This window comes from Onychomys torridus, chromosome 6 (genome assembly GCF_903995425.1).
Source record: "Onychomys torridus chromosome 6, mOncTor1.1, whole genome shotgun sequence".
Lineage (NCBI taxonomy): Eukaryota > Metazoa > Chordata > Mammalia > Rodentia > Cricetidae > Onychomys > Onychomys torridus.
Window position 1 is genome coordinate 63,522,192 of NC_050448.1, and position 25,979 is coordinate 63,548,170.

The 25,979-nt window shown below is 37.7% G+C and overlaps 2 protein-coding genes across 6 annotated transcripts in view; one reads left to right on the forward strand and one right to left on the reverse strand.

Annotated features, from left to right (window-relative positions):
• Lrba (LPS responsive beige-like anchor protein) overlaps positions 1 to 25,979 on the forward strand; it is a 578,506-nt gene that overhangs the window by 319,268 nt on the left and 233,259 nt on the right. For all 5 annotated transcript variants that reach the window (XM_036190835.1, XM_036190833.1, XM_036190836.1 and 2 more), the window contains 2 exons: positions 3,576 to 3,722; positions 6,226 to 6,362. In XM_036190835.1, coding sequence (XP_036046728.1) covers positions 3,576 to 3,722; positions 6,226 to 6,362 — 284 coding nt within the window. The remainder of the gene's footprint in view (positions 1 to 3,575; positions 3,723 to 6,225; positions 6,363 to 25,979) is intronic.
• Positions 9,714 to 12,326, reverse strand: Mab21l2 (mab-21 like 2). The gene has a single exon (XM_036190839.1). The coding sequence runs from the start codon at positions 11,347 to 11,349 to the stop codon at positions 10,270 to 10,272; it is 1,080 nt and encodes a 359-aa protein (XP_036046732.1). The 5' UTR covers positions 11,350 to 12,326; the 3' UTR covers positions 9,714 to 10,269.

Genomic DNA, 25,979 nt, shown 5'->3' on the forward strand with positions numbered 1-25,979 from the left:
GACTACTGAAGACTCCTGTTTCCTGCTCAGTGGATGTTTGAAAGGGAATTTATATCTTATAGGTAAACACTTTCCTGTGTTTATAGTTATATATTTTAATTTTACTTACCCGCTCTGTGTTGTATAGGTATGTAACTTCATGCCTTCCTCTTATTCTCAGGGACATGAATCTTGTAGTTTGAGGGCCAGCCTCTCTTTTAGGCTTTTCTTAGCTTCAGTGAAGTAAAGATATTTTAATGACATCACTTTGGATAAACTTCTTTAATTCTGTGTAACAATGTAGTTAATTACTAAGTTAGCTTAAATATTAAAATAAAATATGGCATTAGATAAATGTAGTCAGTTAAACTACTAAAATATGAACAATAATCATGTTCATTAAAAAATTTTAGTGGTGAAATTACCTGACTTGCACTTTAAATTTGAACCAAAAGTATGTTCTTAACTTCATCCAATTAGGCTTTTAGACTTCAGAATAATTGACACTTATTTATAATTGTTGATTGACTAAAAAAGCAAATGAAAGGTAAAACTAGATCTTTCCCTAGAACATATAAACATGATAATTATCTTTTATTTTATGCTTGGGAAAGTTTTGTTCTAATTTTGAAGAAAAAAAAAGTTCTTTAGCAGAAGGCTATTAGGCCACTGAGAATTGAGCACCAGAGCATGTGGTGTGTATTAGAGTACTGTTGGTAATTTTACTGCTGCTAGCTTAAAATCCTCAAGGGGGAGTTAATTACAGGAAAGCCATTCTAAATATCAGTAAGCTGCATATTTTCTATGACAAGAGGTTTTTCAGTTGAGATTGAACAATTCCAGAATCTGGGCTTGTAAAAATAAGTAAATAAATAAATTAAATTGGAGGTTTGTATGCATTTAGTACACTTTATTACAGAAATTTTTTCATGAAACTATTTAATTCAAAAGTTACTTTGTTTTAGTATGAGTCAGCATGATGAGAACATATTTAAAAACTTTTAAATCCCAACTGGAAGGGATAACACATTATATTTTTAGTGACCATTTAAATGAATGAATTTATTTATCGAGCTATTTTAAACCATTGCATATTGCTACCAAGAACTGTGTTTTTTGTAACTATTTGCGATTAAACAGTTTTCTTTTTCAAATAAACTTGGTGCAGTTCAGGATCTGTATGGCAGTGAGTTTCTAGGACATAGTGAATGCGATGCTCATGCTGGATATCAGCCAAATTTAGGTTTTGATTTTTTTTTTTTGCTTGTTGTAATTCTTACTTGGTTTTAAATTCACCATGAGAAGGAAATAATTAGCAAATTAAAAAGACGTCCATATTTGCACTGTGGTTTCTTTTCTTTTGCTCTCTTCTGTCTCCTGTCCAAGAACTGGGGCACGGCAGGGGCCTGGCCTCCAAGTCTGCACCCCAGGCCTGTTTCTGTGTCTCGACTGCACTTAGCACGGTCCTTTTACCTTAGGCAAAGTATACATCTTCTCTGGGGCTGTTTTCTTCTCTGAAACCGAGGAATTAAAGGGTTTCTAAGAACTAAATGAGTTAAATATGTAAAATATTTTGATCACTCTATAGCATATGGTAATTGCTATGTAATATTATCCTTATTTGCAATATTTTTGCTTTGAAGAGAGTTATAAATCAAGAAAATGAAGAGACTGTAGCTCACCAATTCTGTACCAAAACCTATCTGGTGAATGAAAATGTCTTATAATTTAATGTGTAAGGAAAGCTTAGATGCTTTCTTTTGGATTTCTTACTGGTCAGGGTTTTTTGTTTGTTTGTTTTGGTTTTTTTTTTTGTCAAGTTGCTTATATGCTTGTAAGATCTTGTTTGGATTAAGACAATTTTTATTCTAGTATAGGGAATTTATATTACTTAATGTAAACTATGTTAAAGAACCCTAGTACTATTTTTTCTAAAATGGTAATAATTAATTGGTATAATTTCTTGTAGGTTTGAAAAATATAAAGGAATTTAAATATTAAATGTTTAATATTACATTTTCAAATATTTACAGAGATTTCCATATTTGTGTAATTTACTATGCTATATTGCAGAGATGAAAAAAAATGAAATTTTATTTACTTATACAATGCATTCAAAGCCAAATAAAAAATGTTTTTCCCATGACTTCTTTATTAAATATATAAGCCCTATATTCCATTTAGTGCCATAAATGCTGCATGTTAATGATAAACATGATTAATTCACAATAAATATGAATTAAAACATCACTCTAAACCAGTGGTTTTCAACCTCCTAATGCTGCAACCCTTTATTACAGTTCCTCATGTTGTGGTGACCCCAATCATCATAAAATTATTTCATTGCTACTTCATAACTGTAATTTTGCTACTGTTATGAATTGTAATGTAAATATCTGATATGCAAGATATCTGATATGCGACCTCCAAAGGGGTCACAACCCATAGGATGTGAATCGCCGCCGCTTTAAACCGAGGCTTTATTCTTTTGAGTTTGAGCTTTATGCTGGGTGGAAACCGTGGTGGGTCAAAAGCCTCACAGTCGGATTTCCATATTAGTAGTCCAGGTCTGGGTGGGTCAGGTGCTTCACCTCCCTAGCTGGAAACAGGTTCCTGAACTTTCCTTTCAGTGACGGGATTCAAAGAAATTGGAGGTTAGGAAAGACGCACCATTCTTTGAGCTTTTGCTAGAGAAACTGCCCACAGGAGCACCAGAGTGACTCTGGAGAGCCAAGTCGGGCTTGGATGCTAGCCTTCCAGCTGCAAGCAAGCTTCTTTCTTTGGTTCCACTGCCCCTCCTTCCCTGGCCTTGCTGCCTGGTCCTGAGGCCGAGGGAGGCTCTTTGCCCAGAAGCCTCTCAGCCTACTGTTCTGTTATGATTGCCCCCGGGGTGTCTTAGCCCTTTAGTTTAAACAGCAGAGGAGGGAGCTAGGAGCCTCTGCTTGCTTGCTACAGCGCCTCTCTCTCAATATTTGTGTTAGTGTTCTGGGCACAGGAGGATGTGTGAAAATGTGGGCGAGGGCCTTGGGAAGAAGGAGGAGGGAATGAAGAACAGAATGCAGCTGCTGGAACTTTATTAGTGTCCCATAGGGCTTTGGGGTTTGGGCCTCCATTCTTATTGGCTGGTGTTCTCCCCCAAGCACTGACCACTCTTCTGGACACTCCCTGGCCCTTTCCAAATACATGCCAGTGCAATATATTCAGAGGAGTGAATGGCTTCTCATTATTTTTCCATGTTAAGTAATCATTGTTTCCTAGACTAGGTTCTGATTTTTCCCACTAAAGAACAAATTGGGGGGAGGGGAGGCTGCTTTGGAATCCTTTCCTGCCGTAACTATAAGTAAATAAATGGCTGGGTGAGCAGTGCAAGGGTCAGATTTAATGGGATTAAGGTGCTTGTTCAGGGTAACATTACACTAGCTTGGGGAATCGAGTTTGTCAGAAGGAGCGTGTGTGCCATCCTGGTCACTTTACCCACGGTGGGTGACTGTAAAAAAGATTGGCCATCTCTGGCTACCTACCTTCCTGTAGCCCTACCCCTCTTCCCAAGTGTTTCTCCACTGCTGATGGACAGCTTTGTTTCCTTTTCATTTCAGCCGCAGATGAAGACATCCTTGCTAAAGGAAAACAGTCCATCAAGAGTCAGGCTTTAGGAAATCAGAACTCAGAAAACGACGCCCTCCTGGAAGGCGACGAGGATACTCTGTCATCCGTGGATGAGAAAGATTTAGAGAATCTTGCCGGTAATTCAGTGGCTGCGCAGATATTTCAGCTGGCTCTGGGACAATGAGCATCTAATTACTTACTTTTTCAGCTGTGACCACTGGGACTACCAAGCCCACATCCACAATTAGATTAACTAGAAATTGGTTTTGTTCTTTCCAGTGTTTCTCCCTTTATCTGCTATAATTCCTCTGATTTTTTAAAAAAATTCTTCCCAGTCCTATGATATTCCTGATCTTTTTCTTTTATATGTCATTTTCACCGAAACAAAAATAATAATAATAATAATAATAATAATAATAATAATAGTAGTAATAAAAGCAGCTACAGCCGAATTGCTTCATGAATCCTTGGGAAGTTACCCTACTCTATAAAACAAGGGTTATAAGTGAAATTCTGCCAGCTATTTTTGTAAACAAAGCTTGGAGGCTGTTTGCCTTAAATATAGACACTCCAAAAGTGAGCCCCAAGAATTCCATGGGATTTATGCAGTTTGGATAATATGGGAATTTTGATTTATATTTAGCAGATTTTCAGTTTATTTTCCTTGTGGGGAAAAAAAATCACTTGTTTGGCTTGAGGTCATTCATTAGATGACATTTTACCTTTAGTGTCTGTGATTGTGTTTTTTTATTATTATTAATTTCTGTTTCTTGAGGAAAAAAGCACATAGATTTTATACGTGAAAATTTGCATAGTTTGCTTTGCAATGATTTTAAGAGAAAAGGTATTTGAAAGCTTTCATTTGGCGATATACTTCCAATCTTGGACTTCTGTGCAATGCAAACTGATCGTGAAAAACAAAGCTAGAAGCTGCCCCTGCTTTGATGACTGCATACCTCTTAAAGTCGAATAAAATTAATTGGAGTGTGCCTGTTAAGGGGTCTGTAGTAGGAATGGAGGGTAAGGAGGAGACTGCTGTTCTGGTCTTTTCCTTCACACCCACTTATCCATCTCCTTTATTTTACCCCTATTCTTATGACTAACGATATGTTCTCACTGTAATAGAGGTGAAAGGGAGTTTAATTATATAATCTTGACAATGGCAATGGGATTAAGAAGTAATCCACGCTAATAAAGTGGTATGGGTTAGAAATGAAGTGGAAATTGTCAGGGGTCTTCTATAGAACCTAGGCTGCACCAGTTTCTGCAGCTGTCTGCTTACCCTGTAATTGAATGTCTGAGAATGATTGAAAAAATGTTATTTCTTCTCAGGATTACATGCTAATGTACAGAGGGCAAAAGGAGACAGCAAAAGAACACATAGCCGCTTATTTCATCCATTTACAGGGATGAGCTTTGGGAAATCATGGCTGTTCTGAAGCTATCTGCTCCCCATCTGCAAACACAATGCATTTGTACATTGGGAATAGAGGGCAAAACCTGCTCTGATCTCCGCAGAGCATCCCTTCTATTGTCCTACTGGCACACATTAAGATTGATGTGAGATTAAGGACCATCACACTTCAAGCAATCGATGGAAATGTCAATTCATCTGGATTTTGAAACACTTATTCACCCATTGACCACCTGAATAGGTGCACCTTGTTTATAGGCACTATATTAATTCAGAATTAAAAATGCCAGTCTTCTCTGTGGCTGTTTTCCTGTACAGGATTTGCACAATGAGAAGTTGTTGTAGGATTTCCAGTTCTTTCTGAATCTACCTCCAAATACATGTCTGTGTCTGTTCTACCTGATTATTCTCCGTCCTTGTTTTAGGGTTACTATGGGGTTCCTCACTCTGATCTGCCTAGAGTGCAGCTATTGTTTTCAGTAGCAGTCTGATTTGTCTCTTTGATAAGCCCTGTGGAGATTTGATTATTCCAATAAAAATTCATTCACTTGGAAACCCACCCTCCAGCTGTTTGCTCCCAGAGTCCCTGGACTACACTAATATTAGATTTGGAGGCACTGAGCAATATTTAACAGTGGAAAGGACACTTTGAGAAGAAATATTTTTATCAGTCTGTATGGGGGGGAAGTTGCCATGGAAAAGGTTTGTATGAAACTGGGTACAGAATCTTTTTCAGAGAAGATGGTTTATCAGAGGATTTCCAAACACTTCACTCCATAAAGCTAGTTCTCTTTGTATCCATGCCTCAGCCAAGCTCTAAAGTCACCTCTGGCCCTGGGAGCCTATTGAGGCCTCCTTGCTCCTGGTTGTTATTCCGTGTTGTTGGTAGCCTGAGGCTGCCTTTCTAAATGGAACGTGGATGTACTTATTTAGGCAGAGCCTCCCTCTTACCTAGAGATTAGACCAACATTTTACACACTCCCTGTAAGATAATTGCTTCTCAGTTTACCATTATTGTTAACTGCCTGTTATAAATCTTACAGTATGAGAATCCAGACTTTGTATCTTCAGAGATAGGTTTTGTATGGACATAATATAGGAGTATAGAGGTCTGTAATGCTGTACCTAGAAGTAAGAATTTAAAAAAATAAATATTATTCCTGGACAAATTTAAGTTTTGAAAAATGTCATTCCAACTCATGTGGCTTCTCTTTTTCTCTTGGCAGGTCCTGTTAGCCTGAGCACACCAGCTCAGCTTGTGGCCCCCTCTGTTGTAGTAAAAGGCACTCTCTCTGTCACCTCCTCTGAACTGTATTTTGAGGTGGATGAAGAGGATCCCAACTTCAGGAAAATTGATCCGAAGGTGAGAAGATGGAGAGGGAAGGGGGTTTAATTTTTCTTATTATGGGATAGTGTGTTCTATTAAGTTAGATTGGTTTTGATAAAAATCTCACAAGCTTAGTTCAAAACTCTTGCTGAATTGCCTCTGCTTACTACAAGGCAGTTATCATTTTTAGCTTAAGACTCTTTTACCATCTAGTTAGATTATTGAAGTTCATTTAAATGCAAAAACAATTTCCACTTAATTGCATTTATCATTAGTTCTTTGAGGTAAGAGACCTCAGGGAACATTGTTCATAAATATATTCTGCCTCAAAGGGTTCAGCGTGAATTAAACAACAAAAATTCAGTGAGCTTGAGAGTCGAATTGTTTTGTTTAGCCTGTGTATTTTCTGGATATAATATCAGTATATCATTACCCTTGCTTTGTCTCCATGGCTTGCTATTCTTTGGTGCACGTGAGCATATTCTACCAGAGTGTGATACCTCTGTTTCCTATTACCTGTGGTAGCTTTTACAAGGCACTGCATAATTTCCTATTCTTAAATGAAAATGTAATTTCCCCTTTCGAAGGTATTTTGATTACTTTTCAGACCATGGCAATTTTATTTTACTTAGAAACATTTCTATTTTTTAACACAGTCATAAAGCCAAAATAACATGGATTTAATGAAAGTGAATAGTAGAATTTGTTCTGAGAGGAAGCAATTTATTGAAAAGTGAACCAAATTAGTGCCCTATAGAAAGAGTAGTGGTTTAAAATTAATTAAAAAGAAAGAATTAATTTCACTGGCTTATTGTGTGTGTGTGTATACACATAATATATACACATTCTTACTTTATTGGTAGCCTCTGTGGTTTTGGATTCATGGGGAATTGTTAAATCTTCATGATTTGGAAGTATTTCTAAAAAGCTCCTGAGGAAAAAAATGTTACAATTTTGTTGTGCTCTACAGACAAATCATGTCGTGTCTTGTCCATGTTTGCTTCAAGTACTTTGTCCCATAGCGCTCGCTGCCCGTATGCAGGCAGGACTTGCTGGACTGGGTGACAAGAAGGCTTTGATAGACCTGGCTGCTTGGAGTTAGATGATAATTCAGCTAATCTGGTGTACAGAAAACTTGGATTCTGAAATTTTATCACCGAGAAATGTTTTGTACTTGTCTCATGCTAAATTATCTGAAAATGTTATCATTTCATTATAAAAAGCTTACCAAAATTACTTAAACTCTTTGATTACGGATGTCTCCAAAATTAAGGGAGACTGAGATTTAACTCAGAATATTTTATTATGCTCTTAGAACAAACATAGTTTAAAGTCTGAAATCTGATCAATGGGGTTTTAAAAATTATTTTTAAAATAAAAACTTTTGTCAGCCTTTGAGATCAGGTTCTTAGAAGTTACTTGCTTTTTTATGGGAAGCTGTAGCTTTTAAGATTTTTCTCTTCTTTATGTAGCATAATTAAATTAGGTTTCTTTCTCTGTCGCTTGTAAAATATAAGATACTTTGGCCTAATCATGAAATTTGTCTTGTACAGCAATCTCCCTATTCTCCAGACACCAAAATTCTTGGCAGTTCATATTTGAAAGTACTTCAGCCAATTACTGACAGATTTTGCATAGACATTGATGCTAACAGATAGTTTTGTATTGTAAATACTGACACTTTTCTTGACCACAACATTTTTAACATTAAAACCCTTTTGTAACTTTTACTAAATAAGGAAGGAAGAATACTGAATTGGGGAATATTATTTTTTCTATTGTCAAGACTTAATAACTTTTTTGTAGACTAGTTAGAAGAAGTGCTGTTTCATGCTAGAAATCGTTTTTTGAGTGAAAAATCGTCATTTTAAGACAGCATTTTAACCTTTTAAACCAAACACAGTACCTTAAGTGATTCGAGTGTGCCTCTAAGTAGCTATTGTTTCCTTTGAAAATGTTCTCAAAATTCAGATCATTTTCCTCAGAGGATAAACTGTTTTATTATTTAAAATAATTAGTGAGTGCACTGAATTAATGAGTTTGTTTTATATTTACAGGAACACACATACACACACACACACACACACACACACACACACACACACAAAATAGTATGTGCATTGAAAGGGCAAAGCTAATTTCAGAGTAGGGAGGGCCTAAGCTTGTGTTTTTGACACAGAATTGTTTTCCCAGGGCAGCCAGCATACAGCTATGCCTCTTCTGTCAAGTGACCTGGGGCTTCGGGGCCCAGGAGCTTCCTAGGGTTCAGTAATCTTCATCCCCCTGTTTTTAGCACACATACCCTCCCTCGTCCAAACTTCTCATCAGAAAATCGCTTTTTAGAATATTTTCTTCTACATCTTTCATTTATAGGTCTTTTTTTAAAAAAAACATTAAAAAATAGACTAATTTAAAGAATAAAATTTTAATATTAGAAGTAGTATTTAACATAGTTATTCTGTCCTTGTACCTCACATTATCAAAGCTAATGGGAGGTACATGTCCTTTGAACATAAAGCAAACAGACATACTGATTATTTTATGTTCCAAACAGTTATTGCATGTAAAAGAAATCTTTATCAGAGTTGAAACATTGAAATGAGTCTGGGATTAGTACCTGAGCAAAACAGGATAAGCAAAGTACTTTTCTTATTTCTAAATTTGTGGAGTTATTTTGTAGGTCATAAAATAGTATTAAGGCCTTCTTTATATATAGGTAGATTCAAAATAATTATTTAAATTTTATTAAAATGATCATATATATTGCATTAATAATCAAATCACTAAAAAACCAAAGTAGTATATAAATCTGAATTGTTCATATTACCAGTTGCTAGGGGAGAGGAATATTTCAGCAACCTATTTCTTTCTTTCTTTATTTTTTTGTGTAGTTGATTTACTGACTAATTTTATTTATTTATTTTTACTATTTGAAACTTGAAGAGAACAAATGGTTGAAGGGAAAACATGAAATGACTTCATTATTTAAAAGCAATTCAAAAACAGTTCTTTTGCACTGGATTTTTAAGAACTTACAGCATAAAAAAAAATACCCTAATTTATAATGTGGAAAAGTTTTAGAAAGCCTTTTTTATTATTTTGTACTTTAGGATAAAAATATGTTGTTCTGTTTTTTAAGTATTGCATAAGATTACTGTTAAAATCTACAGAACAAATATATGTTATATTGAATAGAATTCTTATTTTACTTTTTACCAAGGATTTTGGTGGAAATTTGTACAATTAATTCTCCAGAATATGTTGTATTTTAAACTTTGCAAATCAAAGTTCAAATGGAAGCTTCTTGAATTTAGCTCAAGCTCACATCTTGTAAGTTAGAAAGTGATCTCATCTGCCTTCATTCAAGAACAACCCACAAGCAGCCAATTACAATGTAAAGTAATATTTTTATTACTAGTTTACTGGTTTCAACAAGACATTTTAGGGCCAGGTTTAGAGGTGCAAAAGAAAGAGGCAGGGGGTACATTGACATTGGCACTGAGACACATTTCACATCAGGAAAACTTTGTCAAAAGAAATTTCACATAGAGTTAAATAATTTTTTTCACTTGGTGACAATCATTCAGGCAACCCATTACAAGGAGGGGTATAAAGAAGGAAAGGAGGGAAGCTACTATACATGGATTTGAAAAATGTACCTTGGGTTTCATTTTGTGTTGGCAAAGCCCGATTGCTTCTTTTGTGTGATCTTTAAATTCACATTGTTTGGAAGGAAACGATCACTTTTGTGCAAGAATGTAAATTTTTTGGGGGGTTGGCTTGCCCTCTTTTGTTTGCTTCTTAATTAAGGAGGTCTTCCGCCTACTCAGGCTCTTTCAGGTGATTTCCATAAAAGTTTGTGTTTAGAGTTTTTGCTGTTGCTGCGCGTGTGTGTTCTGAGAGCATGCCCATCTGTGTTGCCTTTCACACGGTCCGCAGCACTCTATAGTTTGTCTAAGCTTTTGGGATTGGTGAGGATTTCCCTGGCCAACCTCCAGGTCTGCTTGGCAGCGCTCTCCAGGGCCGAGTGGGGCTTGCCCTGGAAGAGGTCGAGGTTGGGCAAAAAGTAGTGAGGGCAGCGGCGGCACTGCAGGCAGGAGATGAGCTGCAGCAGGATGCCGTTCAGACGGTCGCCCAGGCAAGCCTCGTCCCAGTCCGTTTCCCTCGGGTGTTTCTCGCACTCGTACAGCAGCAGCGTCTTCATGTGGTAGTTATTGAGCGGCTGGCCCGGCAGCTCCAGGTGGCGGTCCCGCAGCGTCTTCAGCACCGAGAGGCACTTGTTTCTACAGCCTCCCATCAGCAAGCGGTTCTCTGCCTCACCGAACTGCAGCACCCAGGCGTCGCTTTCTGCCGAGCTCTGCTTGCCAGTCAGCGAGTAGCACTCCTTGGAGAGCAAATTGAACCCTTCGGCCTTGACCTCCGCCACCCGGTTGGGGCCGGGCCAGGGGATGTGGGGCATAGGCCACTGTGCCGCGCTGCGAGGCCAGATCCCGGTGCACTTGAACGCTGGAGTGATTTGCACCACATAGCGCTCCCTGATGCGCAACTTGACCTCACTGGTGTCGGCGATCATCTTGACCACGTCCCGGTAGCTGCACTTGTCCACCGCCTGGGCGACCAGGGTCTGGAAACGCGAGCGGATCTTGCGCGCCGAGAGATAGCCAGAAGCTGTGATGAACTCGACCCAGAGAGACATGCTCCGCTTCCGCCCGTCGCTTAGTTTGAGCACCGCACAGCCCGGCAGAGATCCGTCGTCCACGAAGTTGAAGACGCCCATCTGGTTGAGGTAGAGCACCACCTCGAACTCGGTGGGTGAGATGACCTCCAGCCCCTCGTAGCGGGCGTCGATCTCACTCAGAGAGCTGATGAAACGCGGCTCCTGCACCTCCACTTCCTTTAGCACATCCGACACTACCTTGCAGACCTCTCGGATGGTCTTGGCGATTGCAGCCTTGCGCGCCTGGCAGCGCTCGGTGTAGTATTTATTGAGCTGGTAAACCAGCTTGGCCTGAGCGGCGATCATGTTGGGGCACAGGTCCGGGCTGTACACCGGCGTCTCGCAATACGTTGAGGGATCCAAGGCTCACACACTGGTGGTGGCCCTGCGGCTGTGGAAAGGCGGTGCGTCCCCCGAAGCCCCAATTTCACTCTTGCTGTCCACCTGGGCTGACCGGCTGACGATATAGCCGGCTGGCCTTTTCTTTTCCCTCTTTGGAAGTCTTTTTTCCTTTCTTCTGTAGAAAATTAGAATGAATATTTTTTTTTCAGTACTAGCTGGCACTTTTTCGCTGTCTTTTGATAAGTGAAATAAAGATAGATAAGACGAACTTCTTGTGCGGGAGAAATGGATTAGATGGTAAGAGAGAGAAAAAAAAAATAGGTTACCAAGAGGTTAGGCTTAGATGTCCACAGCGGCCACGGTTGCCCAGATATCTGGAAATGAAGTCTTATAAGTGCCAAAGAAAATTTTAAAATAAGAGCAAAACATTCAGTCGTTCATTCTTCAACTTCACTCCCGCTGGTAGGACGCCTTCACTCAACGTAGGTGATGCCTTCCTTACCCTCCCCCAAAAGGAAAGTGAAGGATGTAATTAATGCCTGGAGAGCAGTGAAGTACAGCTCAGGCCGCTGCGCACTCTGAGGTTTGCAGACGCCCCGCGGTCTCAGCGTGCTGGTCTCCTTCTCAGGGGCTGTGTCTTCGCAGTTTTCCTGGTTTCCTACTGGAGGCGTTGTTTGGATTGAGTTGGTTTGTTTGTGGGGGGTTCTTCCTGCCTCTCTCTAGGTGCAAACCGCTGCAAGCTGGGTGATAGTCATGTCTGTCTCGTTATTTATACTTTTTGGCCCTCGCAAAATCTGTTTTAGTGTGACTAAGTCCCTGCTTACGTTGTATCTGGTGTGCAGTTCTAAGGAGTCCGGGTTTTTCCTCTCCTCTGGGTTGCTTGTACAGACTCCACTTCGCCCTCCTGCACTCTGATACCTGCCTCCCCCCCCCTCTCTCTCTCTCTCTCTCTCTCTCTCTCTCTCTCTCTCTCTCTCTCTCTCTTTTAGTTTATGAATGGTCTGTGGGCCATCGTGAGGGGGTGGAGCTTCAGTTCCTACAATCCCTATGCAAGCTGTCAGTGCTTTAGCCAATCCGAGAGAAAGAGAGAGAGAGAGAAGACAAGCTTGGAACCCTGGCAGCCACCACACTGCACTTGATGGGGGGGGGGGGGGGGGAGAAGTAAGAAAATAGGACAAGATAGAAGTCAAACGCTCTCACTCTTTATAGTCCTGTCTTCTTTATCCTCTTTTCTTACCAGTTGCAGCGAAGAAGAGGAGAGTCTTGATAGAGGATTCTGCTCTGGGGTGGCTGGAGCAAGGGCTGGGAAGAGGTAGTGGCTTCAGAGAGGCTCGCTCACTTTTGTCTCAGTCTAACGACACTCTGCACAAGGTGCGGATGCTAACAGACTGTCTTCGGGAAAGGAACTAAATTTTGATATCTATTTTTTCCTCTAGTAAAGTCTTTCTTCTTTTTCCTCCTACCCCATTGTTGCCAGGAGCTGGAACAATTGCTGTGTATATGTAAAGGAGAGTTATATGATGAGGGTTTATAACCATAAATCTCTGGTTAGTAATTTCCATATGATGCTGAAAAACAAAAAACAGAGCAGTACAAAAACTAGTCTAAATAGGTTGTTTGATTGTTATTTCATAATTTAGATTCAGACATTTTTGGGCCATTATTTTACTGTTACAAGAAGTAACAAATGACAAGAGAGAAAATACCTGAGTTCTGAGAAACAATTTAAATTATTTGTGGTATACATCACTAGGTTATACTTGCTGGTTAAAGTAAGCTACTAAAATCGTTTTGGACTAAGTTGAAATGAAGGAAAAGAAAATTGAACCTGAATTCAAGTTTTCCTACTATTTTAATACTGTGACTTTAATTTTGAATGTATTCTCAGGCAATGCAGCTTCTGATTTAAAGTCATGTTATTTTCATAATTGACTCTTGCTTTTAAAGGAGTTGACTGGGACAAAAATCTATAACTGTCCTGTTATTGATTACGCAGATGGCCTTCCTCCTCCGCTGGCATCCCACCGAAACTCATGTGTGTTCTTTAGAATATGTATTATCCTTAACAAGCTGTGCGGCTGCTGCCTTGTGGGCTTTTGGAAGAGTAAGGGCTACAGCAAGGTGATTGACTTGATACCGAGTTTATCTTTGAATTGAAGATGTTAGTATTCTCAGTCTTTTTAATACACTCAGCTAGTTAGGACTATTTTTGGTTTGGCTTGGCTGATATTTCAGATGTGAGTTATATGTGGGGGTAAAGAAAATCTGTAGCTTTTTAAAAATACAGTGTGTAGCTTTTGTAAAACCCTGTATGAAAACTTGACTTGCATTTTTGAAACCCAACCAGAACCTGAATTCATTTGCTAACAGGAAAGCTAATTTCTCTTTCTACTTGGTGAGACATTAGAATCTCTACCCCTTGGTTCGTTCTTAGTCTTTGGTGTGTCCAGATGGCTGGAGACTTTGCAGGCCTTCCCTTGTTGCTAAAGCTCCTTTCTAAAGAATATTTGGCCTTTTCTTTTTAAAACCAAGCGGGATTTATTGCTTAGGGACTGTCTTCAGTAGCAAGGTGTTGGGAAGAACTTTGCAAAGTAAGCATCAGCGAGCCTCTGAGACAGCAGTTTCAGGGGAATTCCTAGGAATGATAGCAATACTGGGCAGCTGGCTGCAGCTTTCCCGCCGGTCGGGAAAAGCTGCTGCTGCTGGACCAAGCTCATATCGGTAACCAGTGCATTCTGCAGTCTGGGCCCTGGAGGCATTACTAGCCAGAGGGCTGCTCTCATAGGGTGTGGGACCATAGGGAGAAGCTTGGAACAAGTCAGCACTGGGCGGAGACTGATGGCAAGGCCCAGGTGCAGAGTGCCTCCACATCCTCCAGGGGCTAGGTCTGCAGCATGCACGTGGCCAGAGATGCCAGTGAGAGCCAGTGCAAGTCCTTGGTGCCGGCAGCCCAAGCGCTGCCTGCCAAGTCTTCCAGCACAGGACACGTGCGCCCACTGCATTCAGCTCTTCCAACCCGAGCAAGTTTCCTCACATCTTGCACCCTTGTCCACGGTTTCTCCACTTCTACCTAGAGGCGAAGAATGATAAAACGTTACAAATGTTTTGATTTAAAAACAATTCATTACCAATTTACCCTGTCTAAGGTAGATGCTCTAGTAAATAATAAATCAGTTAAACAAAGGCGACTTTAATTTATCGCTGTGGTGCTAATTAGAAACATCATTCCAGCAATAAACTTAAACACTTCCAGCAAACACTGCCCCTCCCCCTACGGCTCACCGCTGCCTTGGTGGAGAGCAGCTTCTGCTGTTTGCGGCTCCTCTCCCTGGTTGAATAATTGAAGGGGAAGACGGTATCTGAGGAGGCTCTAATTGAAGAGCCCCTGTCACCTCCGCTTTTATGTATGTTGGTATAGAAGTCCATCAGCAGCTCCTTGATGGTGTATTAAAACGGAGTGGCAGCTCCTTCTGCAGAAGAGACGATGTTCTATTAAGGAGACTGAGAGAAAGAAACTCTAGAGGCTAAAAGCCACTTCAAGTCTTCAGACCGATTGATCTGTATTCTCTTGTTATAATCCGTCTCATCATACTTGAGTTAATGAGGCAAAGGAGGGGGAGCGAAATCTGATGGTCCTTGACAAATTCATTAGGGAGACTGCAGGACATTTTATTTGACTGTTAAACATCTTGTTTGTTTGGTTTAGGCAGTGCTAGTATCAGCATGCTTCTGCCCAGAACTGTGGTGTTGGGCTAGCTGGCTGCAAGACATCACTAAAAGGAAGGCCGACACAGAGGGTGGTTTCCCCCCTTTGGACTGTAGGTAATGCAGAACCTTCAGACTTCTCTGGGCATAACATTGTCTATCATTGCAATTGGACCATCTAGAAATGTACTGAGGTGGGCATGCTCTTAGTAACTATGAACTAAAATATGTACACGTTTAAAACATTAGTTCCTGTTCCTTTAAAAACTGAGTCTGGTTAGAGCAATTACTCTACTAGTTTTTTGCAATGTGTGGATGTTTATGGTCCAGAAATCAGTCAGATTACTTCTCTTTGTATCCTGGTTTTACTTAATCATAATTAAATAAACTTGTAGTGATTAATTGTATATCCTCCTTCATCGAAACCAATGTGAGCACTAACTTGGAAATTAAAGTTACCTACTGGTTATTTGAAAGAAGGTGCTGTGTTTAAATCTGAGGGATTTTTTAAAGTTAAAATTGGAATCAGGATATGCATGGAGAATAGTGCTAAAATCAGGAGGTGAGCCTACAGAGTACTTAAACTGAAAATTCTTCTACTTGAAAAAGAATAGGCAGTTAGGCTAACATATTAATTTATAGTATTTTATCCTAAACAATATTGAACTTGGATTTTTTTTTCAAAGTTTTCTTGAAAAGTAGTAAATAACCCAATTATAAAACTTTCTTGCCTAGAGAATTCAGTTATATTTTCTGTTAACATTGACTTAGACACACTTAAGTGCTTTGAAAAAGAACCCTGTCTTCCATTTAGGGGAAGACAGTCTGGGAGAAGAAAGCAAGTGAATGCCCTTCGACTGTCATTTTCATACAGCCCTGCACGGCCAGGGAGCCGGCTGCTGCGGGAGGGGGGGATGATGCTGCAGTCCACGGTTTTCTCAGAAGCCAGAGCTAAGTAATGGCCCAAGCCAGAGCTTCTGTATGCCTGACAGTCATAATCCTGTTTACATTTGCACTGAGCACAGGATCCCTAAACTGTTTTGTTCTCTGCTGATCTTTCCTTAGAGATATGTTTACTGGATTAAACTTCAGTGCAGTTTTTACTCTATCACATTAGTGAGACTGAAAAGGTATCTATTTTATGGTGTATGAAAATAGTATAGAGGAGTCTAACACTCTTTACAGGGAATATGCAGATTTTTATATGAAAGATCTCCACTTCCTATAAACATTCAGGGAATAATTAAATTATTTTCTCTTTTAAAAAGTCTCTGAAGTACTTATACTTTTCAGAATGCAAAGGACTTGGGTTTTGCCTGTATTTATTCTTAGCCCCTGATCTAACCTTCAAAAATCTAGTATCTATGTAGTGACTAGAGGTTTAGTCTTTAGATATTGAATTAATTGATGTTGTTGTAAAAAAAATAATACTTGACTTTTAGAAAACAAATTTCTAATATTGTGGTCAAAATATAATTTTGGAATAAAAAATATTCTTTAAACTATTAGTAAAAGCTGGAAAGAAAAGAAATCACCCAAACATGGTTTGTTAGTGTGCTGGTTTTGATAGAATTTTGTAGAAGTAACTGAATTTAAATATATGCAAGATATTCTAACAATTATGGATATTATTATACTGTATATAGTTTTCTTTACTATTATCTGTCAGTCTCTGTCAGTCACTGATAAACTCTCAAGTTTTCCACAGAATGTTTCTAAAGTATTGATAATTATTATTCTGGAATTAATTTGTAATAACCAGTGATTGAATATTTTCTTTGAATACTTCATTTTATTGTCTATTAATTATTTTAAATGGCCTAGCATGATGTTAAAATACTTCATTCTGTTTTACAAAATAGCTTCAAAGCAACAGAAAACCCTCACATCTCTTTGATTGGTAACCCAAGGGTATTGTTTGCATTTAAATAGTTTGAACTTAAGATAATGTCATGTCAGGTAAAGTGATAGCCTTGACTTTGCACAGCAAACCTGTCGAATGGTACTGAAAAACACAGTTTTATGAACTTGTCATAGGTATTGTTTGGTGGACATACTGAGTTGTTTAAATTACCTCCCATATTACTGTTTATATGACTGTTGTATTTGCTCAAATTAGACGAGAACATCCACAACTCTGGCATCATTTAGTGAGATGAGAAGGTGGATAGTATAATATATATGTTAAGTTTTTCTCCCAAGTTGAACAATAACTGTTCAAATGAGTACCACATTAAACTATACATAATTTGATTTCATCGAGATATACAAGACTGAGTAAAGTAGGAAACTTCTGCTTGGCGAATGGAAACAGCCTGTGCCTGACTGAAAGGTAAGCACTAGTATAGGAGGACTGGACACAAGCAAACTTAGCAAGTACTTGAACTTTACTGTAGTCTCATCTATGTTAGATATGGTTTTTGCCATCACCAGGAAATCATTAGCTTTTTTTCATTTTAAAGGTACACATTTTTTGGTTATTTCATTCTTTTATTCCCATACATAAGCATTTGTTCTGAAAAGTTAGATAAGTTTCTTTCTGTTACTACCTTCTTCCTTTCCTTATGTAAATAAAAGTTTCAAGTAATTTAAACTTATTAATGTACTGTAAGTAAAATATTAAAATTTATCTGCCAAATAGCTTTGGCTTTAATAACTTCTAGTTTTCACTATAATCTCAGAGGAGAGGATTCAAGTAGCAGAGCCAAGTCTTAACTATTAAGGGCTGAACATATAATATATGGATTGCTATTTGGGTCTCTTCTTCCTAAAGAACAACTTTTACCTAGGATTTAATGTCACTTTCATAAGATGGTCAGTAAACCATAATTAGTCGATACTGAATTTATTGGTAAAGAAATCAGGATTTTTGGCTTAAAGGTGTGATGTTCATGAAAATAATACAACTTTAGTACATTGTCTATAGTGGTATATATTTTTTTGGATCTTGATGCTGTTTTTCCATTTCTATTGTCTCTTATGCTTAGTAGCAGACATTAGCAGGCATTAATGAAATTAGTGATGTAGATTTCAAAATATAAGACTTCAAAGTTTGCTCCATATTGTTCTCAGGCCATATGTGATTTTTTTGAGGACCCATATTTGAAATTACCAGATAAGCATATCATAGGAGTACGTTTTAATTATACTTTAAGAAAACTAGCCAGTTTATACACTTTATTGCAAATCTGTACAGTACTCCATCTGTGGTATATTGATAGTAACTGACTTGAAATAATATCCCCCTGAGACAGCAGAACATTTTTAATGAATGTGCTACTTTTAATTAAAATGTTAAAATCCTAATCTTCCTTCAGATGTTTTAAGTTATAGTAAAAGTTATATTCCGAGAAGGTGGTTTCTCTGATTTCTTGTAGTGTCTAAGAAACAACAGAAAGTCCTAAGACATCTGTGTAGTAGAAATAATACTTGATGATCCAAGAAATCAATACTTTTTTTCCTACAACCATCTGAAATACAATGAGGATAAAAACCAGCTGCTTTGGCCTGTGAATATCAAGTTCTGCCCTCTGTTTCTTCTCTGAATTTTCCCTTTCTATCTTCTCTCTTGTTATCTTCAGATCCTAAAGAGTCTTTCTCTTATTTTCTAACTTGTTTTGTCTGTAGACAAAATCCAAGTTAGTAGGTTTAAATCAGTGTAGATAAAGTCGAAAATCTTTGATCTGTGCCTCTGACTGCTTCTAAGTGATTTGCTTGCTGGGAGCAGACACTGTCCATGCCCTTTCACTTTGCTATCAGCTAGGTGCACACAGAGGACCTGCAAGGCTACCAGATGCATAGTTAATCATCAGCGAGGTCAGTAAGGTTCCAACTATACTCCACTAGATCCTCTAATCCCAACATTTATTTGTGTACAGTAACTTTTTCTTAAATGCTTTAAAATTTGCAGCGTTTCTTGAAAAACTAACCAAAAGTTTCTGTAAATATTTAATGAATAATATAAATAGATTTTTTTTTTAAACATGTAAGGTTGTTGCTGTACAGAACCTACTGGGATACATAAAATAAAAGGATATTCTTGTGAGTGTTAATAGAGAGGATCCACTTGAGAAACAAAAGCTGTCAGAATGATGTGATCAAGTCACAATCACTACACATTACTCAAAAATGGTTTTTAAGATGGGGCCTCACTGTTTACCTCAGGCTTGCCTCCGGCTTGCATTCACCTCCTCAGTGCTAGAATTGCAGGTATGTAGAATATAATAAATTATATTCAGTTCTGAAATAGGGGGTTTGGATTAGGTGATCACTTGCATCTTGTCTGTCCTAACAACAAATAGTATAACAGAAGTTGTTGTTGAACTTGATGAGTTTATTTTAATCAGAATACTTTCTGTGAAATTTTAGCCTTTCAGTGTTGCTTTGGTATAGGGTTATGACAGTTTTTAATGAGAAAAACCATAGATAATTACAGATCTCTCAGACCTTTCCTTAAAAAAAAAAATACACATTCTAGATTACTGGTAGTTGGGAAAGACAACAAAAGAACAACTTGAGAGAAATTTTAAGAGTGCTGTTTATAAAAAGAAAAATGGAGCATTGAAATGAAGGATGGTGTATATTCTTACAAAGATATTATGCATTTAAAGGTGTGAACAAGGCTGCCAGGTACTTTTTCTTTCCTAAGTAATGAATGGATTCACAGTTTAGATATTTTCATGAAGATTGATGTTTTGTAAATATTAGTTTTTGAAGACAAAGGATTTTGAGTTTACAATTAATTTTTAAATGTATCTTCTTAGAAAAATGACATGGCTCCAAGAAGCTATGATTTTCTAAGTTCATAACTTACTAAAATATGTATCCAAGCTGGGAAATGGTTCTCACACATGTGTCCCTAAAGAAGGAAATTTTTATACTTTCCCATGCTCTTCGCTTGTTTTCATCAGAAGTTTTGACAGGCAGAAATGTGTTAACATCTTTGATTTTTACAGATGTTCCTAGTTTTCTCTCAAATTGTAAAAGATGCTGTATCAGAGAATCATGGTAGAGAATACTTTCAACACTTCCTTTTCCATATGCAATTCCTTGCTTGTCTAAGATTGTGCTTGTTTAGTATGGAGAGAAGTGATGCAAGATAAAATAGATTGTGATCCAATTGCTCTCATTTTCAAATATAGATCAGCAATCTATTTGCTGTATGGTGAGTTCTCTCTGATATAGCTTTTAAATGAGCGTAGCTGAGTACTTCACATTTGTGTTAAGTTCACTGGAAGGCCCTCATCAGTGCATTTAGGAGTGCCAGGTGGCCACCAGGAGAGTTGTTGATGGGCACTCTGTGGGTTTGCAAAGTGCAAACCTAAAAGACCCAGAGATGAGAAATGCATTGCTATTTGTGAATTTATGTTTTATCTCACTTCACTTGAAAATTTATGAGTAGTGTGGCTTAAGGGTGCTGGAGTTGTGTGTTCCAGGGCTTGCCCCCACTGATAACACCCTTGTTGGCGTGAAAGTGCAATGCAAATTATGACAGTTACAACCTTCTGTTTTGTTTAACCTGTCAGTAGATTTCCTGGCTCAGTGCTGAGGGCAATGGTGTGTTCAGCTAGTCCATATTCACCTAAACTTAAAAGGTCAGGTTTCTACAGGCAAGTCTAGTCAAAGCCTAATTGATGAGGAGGGCAGGGAGACAGAATTTACTGTTCTGTTGGCTAGTTTCATATCGTTAGGTTGTCCTGAAAGCATCAGGCAGTCACAGCCCCTTTCATGTAAGTGCTGACCCTAGACAGGAGCTGACAATCAAAGGAGGCAGCCACAGGAACCAGTGCAAGTAGGCTATTGATTTTTCAGTTAGGTCTAAGTAGTTTGTAGTATGGGTAATGGGTGACAGAGGCAGGTATGTCATTATCAATGAGCTCCAGAACAGTAGCGACAACCCTCCCTCATATTTCCTTCAGCACTGACAGTATGCATCCAGAGGCGGTCAATAAATCGCCCAACCCTTAACTGACAAGTGCCTGGGAGGTTTAGGTTGAGGAATGGAAGTTACAGAGCTAAACTTCTCTTCTTAAACATGGATAAGATCTGGCAATGGAAGAAGCAGTTACAATACAGTAACATTTTGAAGTTTTGATTTGGATGTGCCTGTGCAACTTTGAAAATCAGAACTTGGTTTTAATAATTTTCAGTGTCAGAATCATATATACTTAGTAAAGATAGAAATGAACCAATTATTGCTAAGGGTAATCTAAAAAGATATTCAATTTAGGTTATATAGTTTTATTTGGTAATTATTCTATCACAAAATTTAATTAATTAAAACTTGTGTTTCCAAATATATTAAAATTCCTAATCTCTAAAAGTTTTAACTACAGACCAATTAGAAATGGGGGTTGAGGAGGGGAGACTTGAACCTTTGCAAATGCAGCTAAGTGGTTGTTATTTGACCTTAAAGTTTGTGTTTTATTATTTTTCACAATAAAACAATAAGGATAGGGGATTCATTTAATTGTTAGAGTTTGATGAATTATGATTACTTCTGAACATTGGTTTAAAACATTCATGTGGATATTTACATTTAAAGAAGATACAATTTATGTGACCCCAAATATATAACAACTTTGGACTAAAACTAGATTTGTTCTAATTTTAAGATATTTTACATTTAAATCAATCTGTTTTGTTTCAATATATGAGTAATATAAAAGAATATAATATTTATAACTAGGAGTTGGGGTTGTTCCATGATCTTTGCAAATTATCACATGTTTACATTTTCTACAAACTTTAAACAAATTGAAATAAGACAGAAAAGTAAATGTTTTTTTAAACTTCCTTAAATAACTTATCGTTATGATATCTTGTTTAACACTGTGACATTCTGCAGGCCCAAGTTTAATCTGTAGCATCATCTAGCTGTGGAGCACCCTGCATGATCACATGAATCACTTCTGCTTGTCCCCAGCAAACTACAAATCCTTTTGAAAGAAAACACGAACCAGCAGTTTAACACACAGCAAAAGCATTGTTACTTAAAAGTATTTTCTTAAGGTGATAGTGGCATGTCTGTATGAGCAGTCTACCCTGTTTTCTTTTTAATTTATAGAAAATGAAATCTGAATTTGAGGAAAACGGCTACTAGAAGTGTTTTAAGAAGCTTTAGAATTGTGTGGCTATTATTTAGGGAAATGTTATTCAGATCCCTCAATTAATACTAACCACCTTTTTGGGCTTGTAGATTCTGAATGAAGGATTTCTTTGAGGATCATTGCTTTTCTTCTGTTTATAAATCATTGACTTGGTCTGTATTTTCCTGCTGGCTTAGGTGAAAAGATTTAGCTTGAGAACCTTGGAATTTCTCAATCACTCACTGTATTAGAGCTAGAACTTCTTGTACTATATTTGTAACCTTATTGAATATATTGTTTTTTTTTTTTAGGAATGAAAAAAAGCTGCAGAAAGGGGACAAATTAAATTTTCATGAAAGAAAATCCTAATCAGCAGTGACAGTGTAAGAGAAAGATGATTGCCACTTGGCCATTGTGGAGAGGCACTTAGATTTGGTGTCAGTGCTTCTGGTAATGATGACTAATGTCTTTCTTGGAGCAAGTGCATGCTCAAACATACTGCTGCAGCCTGGAGAGAGAGGGCTTGGCAATAGACACCATTACAGCAAGGCTTTAGGTGTCCTAAAACAAAGGCTTGTTAATACAAACAAACTGGCCTCTCATTGTAGTAAAAATGCAAACATGATCCTAAGATGTTTAACTACAATTACAAACTATTTTATATACAGTACCAAAGGATTGTTAGGTTAAAATATTCTTGATTTTTGTCACTGAAAGAAACGACACATATAATACCTTGCACAAGATCACAGACGTTAAGAAAGTTTCGAAAAGAAGCAGGTTTTTTCATATCATATTACTGTATCCCAAGCAAATGCTCTGTACTTACCAAAAGGGGATGAGTGATTCAGAAAACCTCTTTAGATCTTTTAATCTTAAATATATTGCTTCCAAAAAGAAGATGGCATGTGTTATTTTTTCAGTTGCTCTCCAAAGCACAAGACCTTTTAGAAGGACATTTGCAATGCTTGTCATATTATTTCATATACATCTTACTGTCCTGACATGTCTCTAGAACCATGAGAACACAGATGTCATTGCATTCAGACAACACTAATGACTCTGGGATTTTTGCAGCCTCAGTGCCTGCCTGTAACTGTCGATTATGATTGTTCATGCATCCTATACTGGGAACACTTTTCACATGAAGATAGTGAGACAGGCCTTTAGTCCCTATTGTTCTCTAAAAGAAACTGGAAAGAAAAAATTCCTGACACATCAGTTTCATTCAGTATTTTACATTTGAGCCATGTTTTGGCTACCTTTTTGTTTCTAGAGTAAGCGTGTTACACTTTAGTATACAATGAAATCTATTATCTGTGTTCTTTAACCTTTAACAGTTTTCTACATTACTCTGTCTTCAGGCTTCATAGGAAATTTCTTTATGTAGCATGCAATTTGAGAGAAGCACTAATTGTGGTATGAGTCTTTTAGAAGTGACAGTGCAAAACAATAAATATGCATGATATGTTCTTCTGGTGTGCAATTTAATGTTTAATGAGAAGCAAAGACAGTCTCGATTTAGATAAGTGCAATCAGCTTATGCTTTTAACACAGGTCAGTTCTTTTCTTTGTTTAATTTCTGCTACAACATTCTGAATTTTATTTGATGATTCATGTTGTTTAGGTGATTTTCTAATGCTAGAGGTCAAATAGTGGTCAGGTTAGGGCCCTGGCTATTAAATGTGAAGGCCAAATACATGTTTTGATAAAAAGCATAATCTGCGTTAATTACCAATTGGAAAAATAAAAAGCTCTGATAATGTAACTTCACATGCTGATGAAGCAGAATTGAAGCAGCTTGATCAGAGATGTATGATGGGATAAAACTGCAGTCTCTGCTGTACAGTTATAGTAATTATGACTAATGAACCGTCCAGTCTGGATGAAATGGCATGTCCATGGGGACTGTGTCCAATCAGTTGTGACTTATGCAAGCCGAACAAACCATGGATGAGATTCCATGTTCTGTACTAGAAGAAGTATGCTCTTGCTTATTAGTATCACTTTTTTAGACATATCTAGGTGATTGGAAGCTATCTAAATTTTGTTAAATATATAGTTCTTTCCTTCATATATCTATTTAAACATATATTTATTCACTCAGCCTTACCTCTTATTTTAAGCACATAGATTACTATTTTGTTGATTCTGTGACTACTTGACTGACCTACTTTATTACTTCTGTAGATTCCCCCTTTTTCATATCTATTTGTTTTTTTTAGAGCATATTATTAACTGACCAGATCTTGGCAAAATGCTCCTGAAATAATAATAATAGTATATATGAACATTCCTCACATTGCAGACCTAATAATAAGTGTTTTGCCTGCAATTAATTCATAAATTTTTCACACTCACTCTGAGGTAAGTATTAGGTTATCATTACTATACAGGTACAGAAACTGAGCTGTGGGAAGATTGAGTAACTTGCCCAAGGTTACATACTTGAGATATAGGATTGCTTTGTTGAGGCTAATTGTACTTTTCTGATCCAAATCTACTTCAGAATTATCTTTACTTCTCTTTTTTCTAGCCATCTCTCATTTTGTTGTTTTTGACAATCTAATAAAACTGAATGCTCAGCCAGGCGGTGGTGGCATACGCCTTTAATCCCAGCACCAGGCAGATCTCTGTGAGTTCAAGGCCAGCCCAGGCTGCAGACTGAGTTCCAGGAAAGGCACAAAGCTACACAGAGAAACCCTGTCTTTAAAAAAAAAAAAAAAAAAAAAAAACTACTTAAAGCTCATGTACAAGTGTAGAATTCTAGTATTTCATTTCACTGGACATGTTTTTAGTGAAGAGGATGTTCAAGGTGAAGTTTATTAATGTGTGCCTTTGACAAAAAAATATGTCTCTAAAATGTAATAATGTAATTTATGCAAAAATGTAATACAGTCATCAAACTTGAGCCTATAATGAGAAAACAACTTGCACAGTTATAAGAAAGTAAGCAGTGCTGGTTAAATAAGCTTGGTTTTCATCTGGGATTATCTATACTATCTCACTGAACCAGGATTCAAGTATTTGTATTGACTGAGGACTCCATCTACTACTTGCTAGATAGTAGTAGGTTGTCATAGAGTTTTTAGAGAAGGTATTGGAAATAAAAGACAAAAGAGAGGAGCTGGAGAGATGGCTCAGAGGTTAAGAGCCCTGGCAGATCTTCTAGAGGATCCAGGTTCAATTCCCAGCACCCACATGGTGGCTCACAAGTGCCTGTGATGAGAGTTTTGGGGAACCTAATACCTTCTTTTGGCCCCCATGGCCACCAGGTACCCATGTGGCACACAGACATGCATGCAGACTAAAAACTCACGTATATAAAATAATAGTAACTTTAAAATAGAAGAGAAACTTTGAGTGACTCAGCGGTAGACCAGTTGTTTTGCAGAATTCATGCTTATGTGCCATTTCACCTTATAGGGTTTTACTTGGGGGAAATGAATAAATAGACTTTTTTTTTTACTGATTCCCATGAAGTCTTTGTCCTTCCTTGAAGCTGTCACATGTGCTGCCAAGAAGTCTTATTTGTACTTCTCTAGGTATCATTAATCTCAAACAGTTCCATACTACACGTTTTAATTTCTGTTATCTCCTTTATCATATTGTGTATCCCTTTCCTTTTATTATGTTTTGAAGATAAAAAGTTATTGGAAGGCAGAAATTTTATTTACTTAGTAGCACTTTATGACTAAGTACATAGCACATGGTTAATAAATGTTTATAGACAAGTTGATAATTGTGATGCCCTCCTCTTTCCAAGAAATCTGTCACCACATTCTAGTATTCAATGTGAAG